The sequence below is a fragment of the Ochlerotatus camptorhynchus genome, unplaced genomic scaffold, assembly GCF_037179485.1.
Source record: "Ochlerotatus camptorhynchus isolate MF236.1 unplaced genomic scaffold, CSIRO-AGI_Acam_v1.1 ptg000070l, whole genome shotgun sequence".
In the NCBI taxonomy this organism is placed as follows: Eukaryota; Metazoa; Arthropoda; class Insecta; order Diptera; family Culicidae; genus Ochlerotatus; species Ochlerotatus camptorhynchus.
In genome coordinates, this window is record NW_027040560.1 from 2,735,363 (window position 1) to 2,756,248 (window position 20,886).

Genomic DNA, 20,886 nt, shown 5'->3' on the forward strand with positions numbered 1-20,886 from the left:
CCTCTGTTTTGATTTGCCTCCACGTTGTGACAGTTAAATACTACATTGGGATTTTCGAAATTAGCATCTAGGGTAGATGTACCAGCTATGGCTATCCGTTCCTATTACGGTCCATGGGAATTCCACTTTTCATTCATACGACCCACATTGTCTAGCTTGAGGGAGAAGGCTTTCGAAGTTTCACTACCTATGCAAAACACCGTATTTCAGTTTTAAATAAAAAAATTGTTTAACACCTAATTTGACTACAACCTAAGATAACACAGATGAGAGTTGCTAACAATAATAAATACGAGGACTGTGACTGTACAAGTAGCGTGCTGCTGGCTCCGGAGCCGGGCACGCCGGGTTTCGCCGTCGGTTGCGGCTGCTGCTTCGGTTGCTGATTCGTGACCGTATACTGGGTGTTGCTTCGTCCGGTGGTGACCACTGGCGACGACGGGGTCGAGTTGGCCACCACGGACGGCGAGGAACTTTGCTGATCATTTCGATTGTTGTTGCTATTGTTGCTGTTATAACTCGACGTGGACGATCGTATCGTCGAGACTTCTGAGTACTTGTGTGTCGGCCGGCTGGACGGTTTGAACGTTTCCGGCACACTGCAGTGTGCGACCTTGTTCAGCTCCATGCCGAACCGGTGCGGATTGACGTCCCGTTGGCAGTGTTCGCCGGCTTCTTTGATGAAGATCTGCCGATCGGAGAGCATGGTACCTACGAAGCATTCGTAGGTACCGACGTCCCGTCGCTGGGTGTACGTGTAGACGATATTCCGATGGGTCCACTGTCCCAGGCATCGGTATTCCCGTTCTGTGAAAACAAAGGATAAGATTAGTTTGGCATCAAGTAAGCGGGGCCTTTGAATCTGCGCGCGTACCTTCGTAGACTTCATCGAACTCGCATGCTGAGATCTGATAGTACATAATGTCTGGCGAGCCGCACTCGGAAGAAAGTTTGGCGCACAGTCCTTCATCATCCGGAATAACGCCGGAGAATTCGCCAACAATCGGGCAGGGCGAAACGATGCTGTTGCTGTCCAATCGACCCTGGGTCAGCCACCGGTCGTCGTTGAAGTAGAATTCGTTGCAAATCGTACTGGTAAAGTTCGGCTCCGAGCGGGAGCTGATCTGGAACTCGAACACATTTTCGTCCCGTCGTTGGATCTTGAGGCATTGGTACTTTTCCTCACCGCTGAAATTGGGCAGGAAATTAAACTCCGATGAGTACATTACGTAAGGGTACTGCGCGTGCGAAAATGGGCGTTTGATTAATTTGACTTCCGAATCAATCAGCCACCAGCTTTCACCGCGGTAATTATTTTTTGTGAAAGAAAATAGTCTGCGGAAAAACGAAGATGGAAGAAAACAAAAAGCGATAATTACCACTGCGTTTGGCTGTAGACGATGTACTTGTCCGAATCGTGGTTGGTGTTGTTTTTGACGCACTTCATCGTGTACGTCTTGAACGAGGTGTGATCTTTGTAGATGAGTTGGTTCTGGCTGACGATCACGTGCTCCCATTTTCCGATCAACCAGTTCGGGAAGCTGCGCAGAGGAAGAAGTGAGAGTGAGGTTGTGGTATTGCGTGCGATTGGGATGGTGACGGAAAGAGGGACCTACCTGCAATGCTGGCTGATCTGTCCAAACTCCTGTGGAACTGGTTTCAGCGAGATGACTTCGCTGTGGTAGTCGCTGTTGATGTTATTGCCATAGGAGTTCGGACTGCGATGGTATTTGTTGATCGACCGGCAGGTCGAATCCTTGCTGAATGAGATCTCGATTTCTCCGGTCTTTGGGTTTTCGACCCAGGTGGCGCATCGGTATTTTGGCCCCAGCCGGGCATCGTTGTTCGTGTTGACCAGTGCGAGGAAGTTCTGCTGACGTAGACCTCGCCAATGGCCAAGGCATTCGAACGTGACTTCCTGATCGTGGAAGGCACAATTTCGGAAGCGGAGATTCAAGGCCGAACCGGACGGGCAGTTATCCACCTCGGATTCTTGCGACTCGCATTCAACTCGATCCTCGGTACCGTTGTCGATGTTGTAGGTCAGCTTATACCGACCGTGGATCGGGCAGTACTCCTGACGGACTTCGTCGTTGTTCCATTCACGGAATTCTGAAAATGGGGAAGAATGCTGTCAGCTCGTGTTTGGAAAATATGTACGCTCGTCGGAACTTACTGTATAGAATGATTTCGGTGCTCTTTTCTTCGTCCTGCAGGGCGTCGTCCTTCAGACAGGAAGCTAGGGCCTTCTCCTCGTTGGTGTGACACTTGGAGATGTAGTCGTTATCGGCCGTCAGTACCCGGAGGACATTTTTCGAGACCAGCTTTAGATGGAAGCACCGAAAGCAGTAGGCTTCTTCGGTGCCCGTCACCAGGACAACATTGTTGTCGTGCCGTTTGTGGCACATGCCCCAGATGGGGATCGCACTCTCGGTGATGTTGATCCGGCTGTACCGGACCGACCCGTCGGTCACTGTGTTCTGGGTTATGTATTCGCCCTGGTACTCGATCGGGAAGTAACAGGCAGCCGCTGGAAAGATTAGAAGAGAGCAAACGGTGTCGATTAAAGGTAATTGTTTCTAATTTTTGAAGAGTGAAATTTAATCTGTTTTGCTTGGAGGGAAGGTCGCGAAGGTGTAACCTCCTAGAAGATTACAGCTGCTTGTAGGTATTATGATGGGTAGCAAACAATGGACCCAGCAGGAAGGAATTTCATGCCTCACGGCGCCCAGTAGTGAGTAGTGTCAGATGGCTTAACCCGATGCGGTCTGCTAGAGGTGTTTTACCGTTTAGGAAAGGAAATTGCATTGCATCGATGATGCTCTTCGCGGTAGGGTGGCTACGAGGTACATAGTTGAATGAAAAGTTGCGGTAATCAAAGTAGGCGACGTCACGGCGCGCACTATGAGACACAAGAAATTAGTCACGGAACGTAGGTCGGTGTGTTAATTTCTTCACCACTCGGAAGGTGTGAACGAACCCTGGTTGGTCCGGGGCGGACTCCGGGACAGAAGGTGACAGGTGCTAACGAGTCAACTGAAAAGTGTTTCAGTTTCACAGCTTCCATGCTGCGAGCGGCAAAAGTCGTATTCCGTGTGGCAACTATGCGATGCAAGGAATTTGGATCGATCGCAGCTTTCTGACGGAGCGAGTGAGCAAAACACAAATATGAACTTTTGAAAGATCCATGTAGCGTGATTATTTCGAAACATCACATTATTTTTTTTTTTCGGTCGCCGGTCGGCTGGCTGGCCGCGGCCGTAAATGTTGGGCTCGTTTCTTGGAAAACAAACATGGTTTAGTCTGAACTTTTGAAGCCTTGTCAAAGGAATTGCGGCAAGGAGATGGAATGGGGAAAGACGTCTAGCGCGAGTGCCGACCGACCCTACAGCAGCAGGCCGCAGACCTCCAATCGTATGTCTCTGTGTGCTTTTTTCTGATTGTTATTCTCGGCGCGACTTCATGTATGGTGGTGATGGAGAGATACACCTCTGTGTTTTTATTTTCTGGCTCCGTCGTTGCTGGGTAGGTATTTTTTTGTTGTAGCTACATTACTCTCGAGGAGCGCCCACGCGAGAAATTCCATCCTCCAAAACGCGGGCGGTACTTGCTCATTTGTGTGTGCGTGTGTTACTTCAATTGAATTGCTCTTCCAAAATACGATCTACCGATCGAAGAAGGCCGAGTCCGGGGAGTAGGCTTACGATCCCTAGAAGTGTCTCCGCGATCAGTAGATGGCGACCCTGCCGGGTGGATAACTCCCGACAGCAAGATTGTTCCTTTTGTTGTTTTGCAAAACCTACGCGCATCTGACTCAAGAAAGACGAGTGCATACTTGAGTCACTGCGAGCGACGACCATCATGGCTCTTTCCCATCCATGTGGTGAAATATTGCCTCCCGGGCCAGACCGGTTCATTGTGAATCCCTCACGCACGGAGTAGGCCTTTGAGTGCGTTAGTCATCGCGTCGTCCCTCCTCGCCGCCGTCGCCGTTTTCGCTCCATGATGTGTGTATAATTAAATCTTCCGTCCGATGGGAATTTAATTAAAATCAAATCTACAGCTGCTTAGCAAGTTGCGCATCCATATAGTTAGAGCTGACCACCGGCCTAGATACGAGCCAAGTACGCAGCCCTGCGCCTTTTCTAATTACTGTGATTTTCGAATCTTCCTTCATCGCTCCGCTCGCGGGGAGCGGCTTGCTTAGATCAGGTGCTGCTGCTGCTGCTTGCCGCAGGGATCCCGTTACAACAGAAACTGCATCACGATCGCAGTAGCCTATTGGTGTAGAGTCGTTACCGTTTTCACTGTTTTGTAAAACAGTGCACTTTACACGGTCGTTACATCCCCTCCATCGCATCGCTAGGACCTGGCGCGGCGGCGCTTTCGCGCGCAGCGCAGAAGCTCAACTCATCAGCGATGTTGAACAGAGCGTTTTGCATGTAGCGATGTATGGTGTGCCAGTTCCTTGTGATTACACGGTTGCATGCAACTAGATCGCTGACTTTTTTTTTTAGTTTTGCTACTCTCCTGCTACATACTAGAGTAAAGAAGACGATAATGTGCACTCCATGAAGCATTTTGGGCGTCGTTTCCAGCTCGATGCACCGCGTTGAAGATGAAGATTGGCGCTGGAAGACAATCGCCGAGCTGCCTTATTGAAGGGCTAATTAGGAGAAAGAGATACTCTGTTGCGACTGCTGGCTATGGTCTCCGGTGCCGTGCACATTTGATGTGCTTATGATAATTGCGGCGGTTTCCTTTCACTAGTGCCGTGTGCGCTCAGAAGAAAAGGAGCACCTTGACTAGCAGGCAGAGATGCCAGATGGTTTTAGGAAAAGTATTCAACACGCCTACCGTCACTTTTTATCTTGGTGAGTGGGAGCCAGATGTGACAAGGAGAGGTGAATTCTCCCCTTCCCACCCTAAGTCCCGCTCCCGAAATATTTAGGATTATGAAAATTTCACAAGATCCGGAAGGGGACGAAAATAATGTACGGCTACAGATCGTATAGTAAAAAACAGACTGCGAAATACGAATCCAACATAGCCAAACGGACATATGTTTCGATTGTGGAGAGTATTGAAATCACTACACATTATTTCAACAATAACAAAATCAGAGATTTGTGTATTATGTTTTCAGAAGGTTTATTCAATAAATAACTTAAAAGCAATCTTTTGAATAAACGCGTAATTGTAAGACAATCGATTTTAGCTTGTTTTATGTTAAAAAGACAACGAGAAAGAAGTGCAGAAGTTCATGGAAGTTTAAACATTGTTGGGACAGCTCAATCAAATTTAGGGCAGTACAACAAGCTTCATGAGATGAGAACTGCATAAACTGTAGAGAAGTTTTGAGAACTTTAGGGAAGAAAAAAGAGCCTCACTGCAGTTCCATTAAAATTGGTGAATTTACATAAATTTTTCAGAAGTTTCGAGAACTTCAGCGAATTGTTAAAACTTTAGAGAAGTTCCATGATCTTACGAAAAATTGAAGAAATTTTAGGAAGTTCAAACAAGTTCAGGGAAGTTTAAAATTATGATGAGAAGTACTGGGAGGATCAAACTAGTTTTTCAAACTAAAAAAGAACTTTAAGGGGGGAGTACACTTTGATTTTTCAAAAAAAAAGCATTTTTTTGGCTTAAAATGTTCTTTGGGATGTATACTTTAATTTAGATCCAAGATTAGAATCCAAGTCCGCCAGAATATTCCTTACCGCTTTACGATGCGATTTCCTAAAGCATGTACCGGCGCGCTGAGAGAGCATTTTTTTTTATCTTTAAACGCGTTTATCTCGAAACGGAGTTTTTCAATCTGGCGTGGGAAATAACTCTAACCAGTTATCATCAAATTTGGATATCGCCTGGTTTTCTTATTCAGAATTAAATTCTGCTTAAAAATACGTATCCACATTTGCGATTTTGTCAAAAATGGATTTTTAATCCACGATTTTGTAAGCATTTTTAGGGTGAAAAAATGGACTTTTAATTCCTAAGGCCACAACTTTTGAAAAAAATAATTGAAAAAAAATCGGAATACGTATTTCTAACCCAAATTTCATTACTTATCAGGATTTTTGTTCGATTTATTTTGCAGGATCACATGAAAAGGAGTATTTTCCCACGCCGTTTTCCGACTTCCGCGCGAGGACGCCCGCGCGACCTGGTGCACCGGCCACGGGGAGACGCCAATCGAGTTCAAAAAAATACAAATTGTAGTTCGAAGGATGACTAATAAATGGGTTATAACATATTTGCCCTCCCTGAGTGTTTTATTGCTTAAAAAAATAACGAAAATGCCTTACTTTTTGAACGTTCAAAGTGTACTACCCCCTTAAGGCAGTTTCATTGACTTCAGAAAAAAATTCTGAAGATCTCAGAACAGTCCATTCCATATGCAACGGAGATTTCTCATGAAAATTTGCTTGAAGTTCTCCTCAGCATTCGCTTTGTATTCTCCCGAATTTCTCATGGAGTTATTCTAGAAATTCACTTGGAACGCTTCTCTGAATTTTCTTAAAAAATATAAACAGAATATACATAGAATAGTTTTTGCAATTCCATTGAAATATTCCACAAAATTTTGTTGGAACTATCCTCCGACTTCAATTTCCTTTGAATTTTCCTCGGACTTACCGTAAAATTCTTCTCAGCAAAAAATCCTTTGGAAAGATTTTCAGAATTTTCATTGAATTCATTTCATATTGCCTTTTGAATGTCTTTCCTTCCTACTCACATTGAAAGTCTCCTAAGAATTAATTTGCATTTCTCCTAACAAATTCCTTGGATTTCTCCAGATTTGTTTGGCAAACTCTCCTGAAATGCTTTTCCGAATTGCTTTGAAGATCTCCTGGATGGTTGGTTGTATTTGATTTAAAGCCAGACGCTGGTTCATCTCCGGCGATCTCTTGGAGTCATTCTCAGATTCAATTGTAATCCTCCTTTCAGCACTCCCCCTATTCTCCAAAAATACCAAGGACTTATGCTCCGGATTAGTTGTCTCCCAAACTCTTCAGAATTCCCTTGAAATTTTCCTCTGAAGTTCACAGGAGTACTTCTCCTCATAAATTCCTATGAGTTTTCATTAAAATTAACTTCGAATTCAATTCATGGTTTTCTTGAAATGTTAGTCAAATCTATCTCTGCTTACATGACATCCGAAATTCCTCAGAACTACATTGAAAGCAGATTGCATTTGATATTTTCTTAGATTATTTTTCCCAGAACTCCCTTGGAATGAGGTCCTTAGACATTATCTGAATCTGGATTTTTTTTAGATTATTTGTCACTGAAGATTTATCCACTCTGTATCTATAAAATTATTGAATTCTCTGAATAATGATGAGATTCCCTGAGACTTCCAGGTATTTTCAAGAAAAATCTAGGTTTTCCAGGTAGTAGACACTTTGCCTAATACCGTGGGTTTGATCATGAACTTTGTATTGAATCTTTCCCTTTAAAGGTTCATGTCGTACATAGAGTGTGGTCCACTTAGAATCCGGACACTTTATTTATTCTATAACAGCGCCTCTAGTGGTCCGATTTGGAATGTTTTGACAGCGATTTGTTCTGAAAGTATGTGAAAGCCGTCTCGTTACGTGCAGTATTAAACAAGTTGTACTAGATGGAAGACTAGAACATAAACTTGATCCTGCTCACCCAGTGCGGTAAAAACCGATAGAACCATAGAGGTAACTCTAAGACCACTGGGTCCCGAAGAAAATCATTATTATTTTTGGCTCACTCAGTACCAGAACAACGGTCCCAAGCAGTCCCAAGCTATTTCACTCACCCCTGCATGTTCTGCATGAATCCACACACCCCTGATGTTATCTGTCAAACTTTCATAGCGAATCAAAACAAACATAGTGTAGTAATAGAATTTCAACTAGAATAGGGTACGTTAATCGTTTGCTTGGGACCAATAGGCTACTAAAGTGGTGAGCCAATTTAAAATCGTTAGTTTCGTATTGATTGTTGATAGAACTGTTTCAAACACATCGTCGGTACATGACCGAGTCGGCGATCATCTCCTTTTGCCAGTGGTGGCGGGGGGAAATACCCCTCACCAACCCTCTCCAACGGGGGAGTTTGGTAAAGAGAGATGATCAAACCGATTTGTACCTTCCTAAAGTTGTCCTTGCTCGCTTTCTACTCTCTATTTGCAATTTTCACACTGCCGTACTCTAACGGAACTATCAATTCTATACTTTCATCTCCTCATCTATCGTATACAAATTTAGTCTGTTATTTGAAATTAGCATCTTCAACTAAGACACTAGATTGTTTTGTCGCAACAATAACAGAGGTAGCTCAAATAAACCTTAATTATTGCGACACTGCACAGCTGTATCGAGTCCCTCCCGATAAAGGTAATGAGGTGGCGGATAGAGCTGGGATGGCTGGAATACAAGTTATGGGCAGATACCCCATTCAAGAAGAAGGTTTCGCGATCGCCAAAATTAACGGAATATTCATATGCAGTTGCTACGCACCCGATGGACGATGGAGCAGTTCCACGAGACGCTGGATGGACCGGTAGTCGTCGGAGGAGACTTCCATACTTAGGCAGTGGAGCGGGGAAACCAGATGTACCAACGCAAGAAGGCACATTCTGGTGGAAGGTCTGGCAAAGCTGGAAATTAGGCTGTTCAATAAAGGCACCACCAGCACTTTTCACAGAGATGGTCGGGAATCCATTATCGACGTCACTTTATGCGGACTGCCGTCCGTCGCTGGTGGAAAACATGAATTTGAGAGTGTGTGAAGGATATACCCATAGTGACCATCAGGCAATCCGCTATGGCATCGGCCAACGGAATCCTGTGACAGTACAGAGGACGAGAACTTGCGACCTGAAGTGGAAGACAAGTTGACAGAATCGTTAGGGAGACGACGCATCAGATGTCAAGTCTTACCCGCTGAAATATGCTTAAAGAACCTAAAAGTCATCGTGGAAGGAATTTTATCGAAGCACGACCTGGCCACCTACATCGTACGGAGACGGAGAGGGAGATAACGACGAAGTCACCAACGAGCAACTCGTAGCAGTGCCTGCTGGATACACTCGGAAAACTCCTGGAGAGGATCATCCTGAACAGGCTGACGAAATGCACGGAGAGTGAGCAAGGATTGTCGGAGAGGCAGTTCGGATTTCGAAAAGGAAGAGCAAAAGTGGATGCAATTCGGACAGTTGTCGAGAGAGCCGAGAAGGCGTCGAAACAGAAGTGGAGAGGAGATCGATATTACGCCGTGATAACGATCGACGTCAAGAATGCGTTTAACAGCTCCAGCTGGGAGGTCGAAGCTACTTCCAGAACCGGGTTCTGATCTACGAGCCAAATATGGGACAGAGATCGATTAGGATCACGGTGGGCATTCCACAAGGCTCCATCCTTGGTCCAACGCTGTGGAACGTGATTTAAAACGGTGGTCTAACGCTGAAGCTACCCAAACGAGTTTAGATCGTTGGCTTTGCGGGCGACGTCGTCTTAAGGCCGGGGCACAATAGATACGTTTTCAGGTTTTTTGACAGTTAGCCCATGCATTATCTGTCAAAAAACCCGAAAACGTATCTATTGTGCGCCGGCCTTTACGGTAACAGGCAAGACGCTGGAATAGATGGAAATGTTGGCGACCGAGGTGGTCGACATGATTGGAAACCTAATGCATGGAGCGAAGCTGCAGATAGCCCACAACAAAAGCGAGGTGCGGTCAGAAATTACCATTGGGGAGCACGCAATAAACTAGAAGTGCGCGTTGAAATGCCTGGGAGTGATGATCGACGACCGTTTGGCTTCAATAGCCAAGTAGAATACGCCTACGAGAAGGCAGCGAAGGCCATCAACGCGGTAGCCAGAATCATACCGAACATCTCGGGACCAAGCAGTAGCAAGAGACGGCTCCTGGCTAGTGTATTTAAGTTGATACTGAGACATGGAGGTTCAGACTTGGTTGCAGCGCTGTAAACCAAGCAGGATTTACGGAAACCGAACAGTATGTACCGGCTCAACAAACCGTACGCAAACTTTTCGAGACATTTGGTGTACCCTTTGTTGTAAGAATAGTAAACGTTTATCAGTAATTCCATCAATAGTTGATAAATATTGGTTAAACTTGATTTCAAAATCATTTTGATGGTTTTTGAAAAAGAAAATTTCCCGGGATTTTGTCAGCCTAAAATTTTAGATTGTGCTGACAAAAACGGGAAAGTACTGTACTACCTTTCATTAAGTGACGTTCTGGCCAGATTTGGCAAGCTGCTACTACAGCCGGGAGCTGCTACAGTGGTACCGCGACAATAAGGTGGATTTCGTCGACAAGGATATCAATCCACCCAACTGCCCGCAATTCTGCCCAATCGAAAAGTATTGGGCAATTATCAAGCGGAAGTTTAAGCAAACTGGAAAGACGACTCAGGACGCATAATCAGTGTGTGGCAGATGATGGCGGGAACGCCGTCGGAGTAATATTGCAATTTTTTTTTCATCATAAAATACCTTCATTTTGACTAAATTACATTTTTCTCACTTCAAATCAATACCGAGGAATACCTGATTTCAGGTGTCCGGATTCTAAGTGGACCAAACTTTAAGTGTTTATGCGACCCGAATAGAATAAGCCTAAAACATCAAACATTCATTTGGTGTGCATCAGAACGACTACTTTTCATGTCTTAGGTCACTTTTTAGTCGCTATTTGGTCATTAAAATCACTATTTTTGACAGCATTGACCGCTACCAGCTCTGTTGAAAAACTTCAATTGTGTGCACCAAAAATTTGTTTTCTAAGTATCTTCCTACACTCAAAAAATTCTCCACGTCATCATCATGTGTCTCACACTTGATTTTGCGCTTATTGTGAAACACATCCATTTCATGTGTGAATCTTATGCTATGAATCATGCCTAAACATTATAGATTTGAATTGTGACACACTTGGATTATACGTGTCTCATATGGTGATATCAATAGCTTTGCACATCAAAGTTCAATATTCTACACTATTCTACTTTATCGACTTCTACTTTGCCGACCCTAAAAATGAATCGATAAATATATACTCAAAACTGCCAGAGGCAAGAGCTTTCACTTATCTTTTTAATGGGTCTGATTCGAGATTCGATCATGGACTGTTGGGGTGTGCTGCTGCCGGAGTCTTCGTTCGATCTCACTGTGCCATACGGTTGTTCTGATATATAAGGCGGGTTGATAGCATAAAGTCACAACTCTTGTTTTCGATGTTTACCTTTCAGAGCAAGCAATTCACATCGCATTGAAATGCAAAACACTTTAAATCCATCTGTTTTGAACAGTAGTGTGATTCAATGTGCAATACAATACACAAAGATTTTCAACATTTCAAAGTTTAAAACACTAGAAATTAACGTGTATAACACATTGAACCAAGGTGAAATACACTTAAAGTAAATGTGATTGTGCATTTAGAAAATCAAGTGCTTAAACATTTCGATCAAACGTGTGGAATTTTTTGAGTGTATGTCTTCAAAAGCCAAACATGAAATGTCTAAAAATCTGGCATCCCTGCTGTCAGGGTTGAACGCCTCTGGGAGTCATAGTAGGCCAGTTGATTTTGACGTGTAGTCAAGGAGCACTTGATTATGTTAATCAACATGAACATCCAGAGATTGTGCAAACAATCTTCATTTTAGAGTCTTTTATGATCACACCGGATTGCTCTCTCCCGGTCGGTGTAAAACAATTTGTACCGTAACGACCGGTACCAAGTGGTCGTTTGGATGGTACCGAAGAACATGCGAAAATTCCTGAGCGAAACCTCAGACACGGCCACTGCTGCTCAGCAACCAACAAGTGAACGACACCTAGTTATAACCGTTTACGACCGGATCGCGGCGGCCCAACCAACGAACGAACGGACGACGCTGCATCCCTTCGGGCGAGATCATCTACTCCAATTTCCTCCGCGCGCAATGTTTGCGTATCGTATGACAGGTTCTAGAAAAAAAACCAACCCGAGAGCATGTGTATCGGGAATTGCAACAAAAACCGCAAATTCCGAACCTTGATGAGTTGCTGTAAAACCTCGCAAGGTAGCCATAGCAATGACGGAGGGTCTCGTTTTTCGCCTTCCGAGCTTCTTCGATTCAGAATAAAACCGGCCTGCTATGGGTCGTAAAAAAAAAAAAATACACAGGAAAAAGAGCCATTCGACGGCGAGCACAAACTCTGATGATGGGAAAAGCAAACTCGGCTCTTAAATTATATGGAACCACCATCAGCATCGTCGTCGTCATCAAGAGCAACAGCATCCAATTCGAAATGAGCCGCTCGCTCTGAATTAGACCGGCCGATGATGCTCCTCCTGTTTCTTTGGCATGGCTTCCTTGAGAACAACGACACGACGAGCAGACGAAAGACACACACGCACAGCAAGAAGAGCAAAATATTAAAATATTATAAATCAACCGGAAATAAGTGCATATTTTCGTTAATGAGTCGATTTTTATATTGTTTTCCAAGTGGTTCTTTCCCGTTCCCGGTGTGTGTTGCACCGTTAGTTAAACAGACCCGTGCGTCGGCCGGACCAATTTAAACTGGTTTCTGATTGGGGCTCTTTGTTCCCCAGCCGAACCAACGAACTTCTCCAATAAGGCGCGAAAATTGCCGAAAGTGTTTAAAACGTAAAACTAACACGCTTGAGATGGTGCAGATGCTCTAACCGGGTGTGACTAAACTGCATACTCGCGTGCGCGCCTACTGCGATTAATTGGATTTGTTGAAAAAAAAAACCAAACTTTCGCTCCCATTCGGAATCACAGGACCGACGAACCTTACCGTAGGTACTCAGCAGGTAGTGTTTGCTTTTGAAAATGGGCTAATTTTTAGGCTATTTTCCTTCCATTTTTTTTCCCCTTGTTAATTGGTAATTGCCGTAGAGAGCTGTTGCCGCTGCTGGGCGCACACAATTGGCATGATGATTTGGCAACACGCAAACAAAGCGTCGGATTTGAAAGATCGACCGATCGATCAATCGATCGATCGATCGATCGTTAAGATCTGCGTAGAAAGGAGGTAGCAATTTTCGGTTGGCGGCCTGTGTTTTGACGTAAGTTCGTGGCTAATTGCAACGACGGTTTCGAGGTTTTTGCTGGACCGATCCCAGCTCGCGTGGGAAACGCTTGGCTCACGACCGCAAATCGGTGCAATTGTTTACGAGTTGAGATTAAAAGATCTAGTTGCTAAATTTGAAGTGGCACTTTCCAGTAATTGAAAGCGATTTGAATCGAGTCATATTATGCTGTCGTAATTGAAAACCCAGCGGGAGATCTTGTAAATTTCAAGTGTTTGCGATGGAAGCTAATTTATCTGTCAGATCTGCAAAACAGAAAATCAGATAACTTTCAAATTATCACTTTCGTCTACTCACATTCTTTTAACCTTCCCGATACATAAAAAACAAAATTGAAGGCAAACAGCGCGAAAAAAAATGGAGCAATTTACAGTTATAAATTATTATACAACAACCTTGCACAAGATTCGCATAAAAAGGTGGGAAACAAGCGTGGCACTCCGCATGACAATTGGGCGCTAAATACTAGCCTGCTACTGAGATAAACACATTTCGATGACCGTAATCCACTTTCACCTTGCAGAGTGCAAATTTGACGAGCTTTTGTTTTATTCCGAGCCAAATTCCACGGACGGGGCATGTAATTTTCCCAGATTTGTGTTTTTTTTTTGCGACCTACGCACCAAAAACAACAACAGCAACACTAACGGGGGCACGTGGGTCGATGTTTTTGTAACGATCTTACGCCCGGTCTCGATCGGTGGTAGAGGTTATAGGGTTATACACCTCTCGCTCACCCGCTCGCGTGCCCTCTTGTTTTTTTTCCCCGATCTATCAAGGAATGGAATTTTTTCGGGAAAAAAATTCCCGAAAAATATTCGGAAAGGAAATTAAAATTCAGTTCCCAGCTGTATAATCACCCGGCCGAATTTATACCCCCTGATTTCGGGAGGTTCCTCTGCAACCATTGAGCGGTAGCAGTGTGGCGGCAGCAGCAGCAACCACAACAGGGGTATCCAATGGTCCGAAAATGGAATCTACAATTATTCCCTCACCTCAATCTTGGGGCACTCGCGGCGCGAGTTGGATAACTGTTCTTATCGTTTCCCTCGCTCTCGCTCTCTCATGGTTGGTTCGGTCGGTAGCTTATTATTTGAAATTCGGCACAGCCAGGCCCGGGTATTCAATTCTAATTGTCCAATCTGTTGCGCGAGAAGAAGAGGGCGGGGGAGGGGGTAGTCGTAATGATGATTGAGAAGAACTCGCAGAGGCAAAAAATCGGTTCAACTGTGTGCGCAATAATTTCCTAATTTATGACCCGTGGGCTGGAAAACAATTCGGGGCGCTTGAGGGTCGCAGAATGTGCCTTAGCCGGTTCTATTGGCGTTGACGGCACCGTCGAAGAATCGTCTCTTCTAGCCAAGATTGACAGTTTCTTATGGGAATTTTCGATGGAGTGAAAGGGTAGTACGAAGGCTGCCATGATTCACGCACACTCTGACGTTTGCTTATGGATTTTACCATAGGAGTAAAGAGCACAGAGTTACCGTCAACGCCAATACGAAAAGTGTATAGATCATTTGAATTTTCCGACAGATCGTACACGCTAAGATGCACATACCTTAAAGTCGGTAAAAAATACCTAGATATAGGTAAACATTACCGATCATCTAAGAAAGTGCACATACCTAAATTATCGGTAATCATGGATTACCAATAACAGGGTGGCCGGAGAATCGGGAAAACCGGGAAATAACCGGGAGTTTGAAAAGAAACCGGGAAAACCGGGAAAAAGCCGAGAATTTGACAGTAGAACCGGAAAAAAATCAATAAACCTTAAACAATAAGAATGAAAATTGAAAGTTGAATGACAGCTTGAGCTTAATCAAGCAAACATATGTTTCTTCAGCTCATTTTTTTTATTCAGCTCTTAATCACCTTAAACCTTTAGCCTTAGGCAAAAAATCTCTAAAATAAAGATAAAAAAACTTAAGCCTTTGAAATTATTTGACCTTTCGCAAAACTCTCCGCACAGAAATACTTTGAAATTCACCTCAGAATACCTTGGAATTATATGCTGAATTTTCTTGCGACTTTCTTAAGAATGTAATTAAAATTCTTCAGCATTTTTCTTAATTTACCTCAGATCACGATTCCTTTGGCATTTTTCTCAGATCTTGCTTAACATTATCTTGTAATTCTTTCTCGGTATTCCTTTGACATTATTATCAGAAAACCCTTTAAATTCTGTTTATTTTTCTATTTAAATTCGCCTCACAATCCGCATACAATTCTCTTCAGAATCAACTAGGAACTCTCCTTGAAGTTCCCCCTTAAACTCCCTTGTAATTCTTCTAAGAGTACGTTTGGGATTCTTGTCAGAGTTCCGTTGAATTTTTCTTCTATCTATTCTCTGAATTTTTAATTTTAAAAATTCTATAAATTGTTCTTCAAATTATTAGAACCCTGAAAATTTTCAAAACCCAAGCGAACAAAATTGTCTAGGGACTGTATTTTTTCAAATCTGGAATCTCGAAAAAAAAAAAATCAGGGATCTGGAAACATTTTCAAAATCCCGCGTTTTGAGTATTTTTCTCAGATTCATATTGGTGGAAAAAATTCAATCCTGTTTTTTCTTCTTAATCTTGGATAGATTTTCATAAGCCACAAATTTCTAAAAAATGGCATATTCTAAGACCCTAAACACATGTCAAAGCCTCGGAATCTTAGAAATTAAAATTGTTCTTAAGATTACATTTGTTTTTAAGATTTATATTCGTACAGATCACGATACTTTACAAAAATGTCTTGCGCTGTATTGAGCTCAAAATTAAAAAAAAAAAAATTATCTCTTCTTCTAAAATTTGGTAAATTGACCTTATTCAGCCTGATAGTCTGATTGATTTTAAGTACATAGAAAATTACGTGATATTGCAATCATTATTTTTTATTGAATATTAAAAACTGGTAATATTTTGAGATTTGAACCGGAATTGTTTTTGAAGGAATTTTAAATTGAAAATTCACTGGCCACCCTGCAATAATTACCGTTGAAAATTACCTAATTTATAGTAAAAAATAGCCTATTTAAAGTAAAAAGTCACGAGTTTTATCGGTAAAAAATACCGATATTTTTTTACCGATAATTTTAGGTAATCGTAGCTAAGAGTACATACATACATTTATTTGTACAACATCACATTTAAGATAAGACATAATCAACAATAGTACGCCACAATACTCGGTTTGCGGCTGCCGCTCTCCATCCTCGGTCATGCCCAATGCTCGCTAGATCACGCTCTACCTGGTCCGCCCATCGTGCTCTCTGCGCTCCACGCCTTCTTGTGCCAACCGGATCAGTAGCGAACACCAACTTTGCAGGGTTGTTGTCCGGCATTCTTGCAACATGCCCTGCCCACCGCATCCTTCCGGCTTTGGCCACCTTCTGGATGCTGGGTGCGCCGTAGAGTGCAGCGAGCTCGTGGTTCATTCTTCGCCGCCACTCACCGATCTCCTGCACACCGCCGAAGATCGTCCTTAGCACACGTCGCTCGAAAACTCCGAGTGCTTGCAGGTCCTCCTCGAGCATAATCCATGTCTCGTGTCCATAGAGGACCACCGGTCTTATTAGCGTTCTGTACATGGTACATTTGGTGCGGGGGTGAATCTTTTTTGATCGTAGTTTCTTCTGGAGCCCGTAGTAGGCACGACTTTCACTGATGATGCGCCTTCGTATTTCACGACTCACATTGTTGTCAGCCGTCATTAAGGATCCAAGGTAAACGAATTCCTCCACTACCTCGAAAGTATCCCCGTCTATCGTGACATTACTTCCTAGACGAATCCTGTCATGTTCCGTTCCGCCTACTAGCATGTACTTTGTTTTTGACGCACTCACCACCAGTCCGACCTTTGCTGCTTCGTGTTTCAGGCGGGTGTATAGTTCTGCCACCGTTCCAAATGTTCTTGCGATAATGTCCATGTCGTCCGCAAAGCACACAAATTGACCGAATTTCGTGAAAATCGTACCCCGGCTGTTGAGCCCGGCTCGTCGCATTACACCTTCTAGAGCAATGTTGAAGAGTAGGCATGAGAGTCCGTCACCTTGTCGCAGTCCCCGGCGAGATTCAAATAAACTGGATAGTTCACCCGAAACCCTTACGCAGTTTTGCACACCGTCCATCGTTGCTTTGATCAGTCTGATCAGCTTCCCAGGAAAGCCGTTCTCGTCCATGATTTTCCATAGCTCTGCGCGGTCGATACTGTCGTTTGCCGCCTTAAAGTCGATGAACAAATGATGCCGTACGGTGAAGATCTGGTCCGTTGTCGATCGGCCGTCAATGAAGCCGGCTTGATAACTTCCCACGAACTCGGTCATTTTAGGTGATAGACGACGGAAGATGACTTGGGTTAGCACTTTGTAGGCGGCATTCAAAATGGTGATCGCTCTGAAGTTCTCACATTCCAAATGGTCGCCTTTCTTGTGAATGGGGCAGATTACCCCCTCCTTCCACTCGGTAGCTGTTCTGTTTCCCAGATCCTGACTATCATCCGGTGCAGGCAGGTGGCCAATTTTTCTGGGCCCATCTTGATGAGTTCGGCTGCGATACCATCCTTACCAGCTGCTTTGTTGTTTTTGAGCTGCTGAATGGAGTCCTTAACTTCCCTCAGCGTGGGAGTTGGGTCAGTACCGTCCTCTGTTGCACTGACGTAGTCGTTTCCTCCATTGCGCTGGTCTCCCGTGCCTACGTTCTCCTCGCCATTCAGGTGCGCATCGAAGTGCTGCTTCCACCTTTCAATCACCTCACGTCCGTCCGTCAAGAGGCTCCCGTCCTTATCCTTGCACATTTCGGCTCGCGGCACGAAGCCGTTGCGGGATGCGTTGAGCTTCTGGTAGAACTTCCGTGTTTCTTGGGAACGGCACAGCAGTTCCATTTCCTCGCACTCCGTTTCTTCCAGGCGGCGTTTTTTCTCCCGAAAAATGCGGGTCTGCTGTTTCCGCTTCTGTTTATACCGTTCCACGTTCTGTCGGGTTCCATGCTGCAGCATTACCGCCCACGCTGCGTTCTTCTCCTCCAAAATCGCTCTGCACTCCTCGTCGAACCATTCATTCCGTCGACTTCTTTCCACGTACCCGATGGTGCTCTCGGCTGCGTCGGTGATGACTGCTTTTACTGTACTCTAGCAGTCCTCTAGAGGGGGCACATCAAGCTCGTCCTCCTCTGACAACGCTGCCTCGAGATTCTGCGCGTATGCTAAGGCGACATCCGGTTGCTTCAGTCGCTCTAGGTTGTACCGTGGCGGGCGTCGGTACCGTACATTGTTGATGACGGAAAGTTTTGGGCGCAGTTTGACCATCACCAGGTAGTGGTCAGAGTCGATGTTAGTGCCACGATAGGTCCTGACGTCGATAATGTCGGAGAAGTGCCGTCCATCAATCAGAACGTGGTCGATTTGCGATTCCGTCTGCTGTGGTGATCTCCAGGTGTAACGATAGGGGAGGTGGTGTTGGAAGAAGGTGCGGCGAAATCGATGAGTCGTAGGCCGTTCCCGTTCGTCAGCTGGTGGGCGCTGAACTTTCCAATCGTCGGTCTGAATTCCTCCTCCTGGCCTACCTGAGCGTTTAGGTCTCCTATGATGATCTTGACGTCGTGGCTTGGGCAGCGATCGTACTCGCGGTCGAGCTGCGCGTAAAATGCGTCCTTGTCATCATCAGTGCTTCCGGAGTGAGGGCTGTGCACGTTGATTATGCTAAAGTTGAAGAATCGGCCCTTGATCCTCAACCTGCACATTATTTCGTCGATCGGCCACCAACCGATTACGCGCTTCTGCATTTCGCCCATCACGATGAAAGCTGTGCCCAGCTCGCGTGTGTTGCCGCAACTCTGGTAGATGGTATGATTACCTCTGAACGATCGCACCATGGATCCTGTCCAACACACCTCCTGCAGATTGGCGAGTATTCGGGTGCTCCCAATGAAATTGAGGGATCGACAGTTCCACGTGCCGAGTTTCCAATCGCAAGTCCTATTTCGTCGCTGGGGTCGTTGCCGTTGGTCTCGGTTCGTATTCCTCTGTTGCTGATTTTCCGTTGCAATGCTTTTTTACGGCTGGCTCGCAGGGTCTGACACCAACCCCCTAACTTTCCGGAGGACCAGGGTGCACAGTTGTGCTTAGAGTCCTTCACTGGCACTCGGACGTAGATCAGCCGCCCCTAACATGGGAACAGACGCTGTTGTGAGCCACTCCTCCTGGAGAACAGACGCTCAGGCTTGCCGAAGCAAACCCCCCCTTCCCTGTCAGCCTATGACCAAAGTTCCCACCGGGGTTGGTTACCCGATCTTCCCTAAGGTTGCTCACAGTTCTCGGCCGGTACCATGGGGAGATAGGGATAGGAGTTGCTGGGAAGAGGCTAGTGATCTCAATGGGATCTGTATTGCGCATTACCCAGCATTAACCGGCTCGTAGCTAAGAGTGTAGAAGGCATACATTTTGTGATTTTTAACTTTCGACGGTTGTCGCGGTTTGTGCAAGGGGTGGGAATTCTTCGTCAGAGTATCTTAATCACAGAAAACAGACGTAGAGGCTCGAACAAAATTTCTATGAAGACTACACACTTAGAAATAACGGTAGAGAATAATTGTACACAAAATTGACGCTCGTATATATCAGTCTCAGAGCACCTTAATTTACATGAATGCTTCTAAGTGTGTACTGTATTGATTCACATTGTACCAAATATATAATACAGTACAGGACAGTACAATATAGTCCACTTTGTTTATTTATTTCGGAGACACGATTTTCGGCCAATACGCGCTTGTGTCAGAAAAGGCAATGTATAATCATTATGAGAAATGCTTCAAAGCTACAACCGAACTTTCAAAACTTGTTTAAATATTTTTTCCGTGTTCCCATAGGTATCTACAGGCCTATGCAATGGGTGCAACTTTTTCCGTGATTGTAATTAATGTAATTGAATTGTTTTTCTTGTGTTTTACTTGTAACTCACTGACCCCTTAACTGCAATCAAACGCATGTTGGTTGCCTTTTCTGACGTTAGGTGATGTGTCGAACATAAATTTTCTGTGATGTATTGAAAATCGAAGAATAAACTTTATTGTTAATGTGGCGAATTTCACACCAACTCGACAAATGGTTGGCAGCACCCTCTCAGATTTAAATGAAACTTTGTGGATGCAAAAATAAGTTTTACTTAAGAAACTTTGCATACTTAGGGGAAATGGGTGTAATGTCGGTCTAAATGCCCCTAATTCGGGCCCATACATAAATTCAGCAATCGACTAGCGACCAAAAATAGCCATTAGTACCGTCCCAATGCACAGTGGGGCAAAAATCGACCCACTTAATTAGACGGTGCACGGTAGGAGTCTTGCAAAATAGCCAAAATATCTTTTGTGAAAAAAATCGGAGAATCGATTGGTGATGGTCCCGTTTAGGGTTGACTTCGGGAAGTGGTCCGTTTTGCCCGATTTACTCCTAGTTTTGGAAGAAAAATATAATTATCATCCAGAAACTGAACTTGGTGCGCTTAGATTGAGCCAACGTGAATTTTATCCTTGTAAAAAGAGCTGGGAAGTTGAATGGAGCTACTTTGATCAGACGTCAATAAGTGGTCCATTTTACCCGATTTCCCCTTGGCATATAAAAACAAGATTAAACACTCGGAAAGCAGAATTTGACGACAAAATATTGAACTTTATGCACTTAACTATTGTACAATAATCCAAGGAATCGAATGCTGCGAAGTTCGCCATGTGGCGACCACCGTAAAACCCCTATATTCCCCTCAAACTTGAACAAACTAATATA

The 20,886-nt window shown here is 44.4% G+C and overlaps 1 protein-coding gene across 1 annotated transcript in view; it reads right to left on the bottom strand.

Annotated features, from left to right (window-relative positions):
* Window positions 1-204: 204 nt before the first annotated feature.
* The window catches only part of LOC135697444 (uncharacterized), a 127,269-nt gene continuing 106,587 nt past the window's right edge, over window positions 205-20,886 (bottom strand). The window contains exons 2-6 of the mRNA XM_065217178.1: window positions 2,177-2,530; window positions 1,617-2,112; window positions 1,380-1,541; window positions 875-1,188; window positions 205-807 (exon numbers count right to left, since the gene is read on the bottom strand). Coding sequence (XP_065073250.1) covers window positions 230-807; window positions 875-1,188; window positions 1,380-1,541; window positions 1,617-2,112; window positions 2,177-2,530 — 1,904 coding nt within the window. The 3' untranslated portion in view covers window positions 205-229. The remainder of the gene's footprint in view (window positions 808-874; window positions 1,189-1,379; window positions 1,542-1,616; window positions 2,113-2,176; window positions 2,531-20,886) is intronic.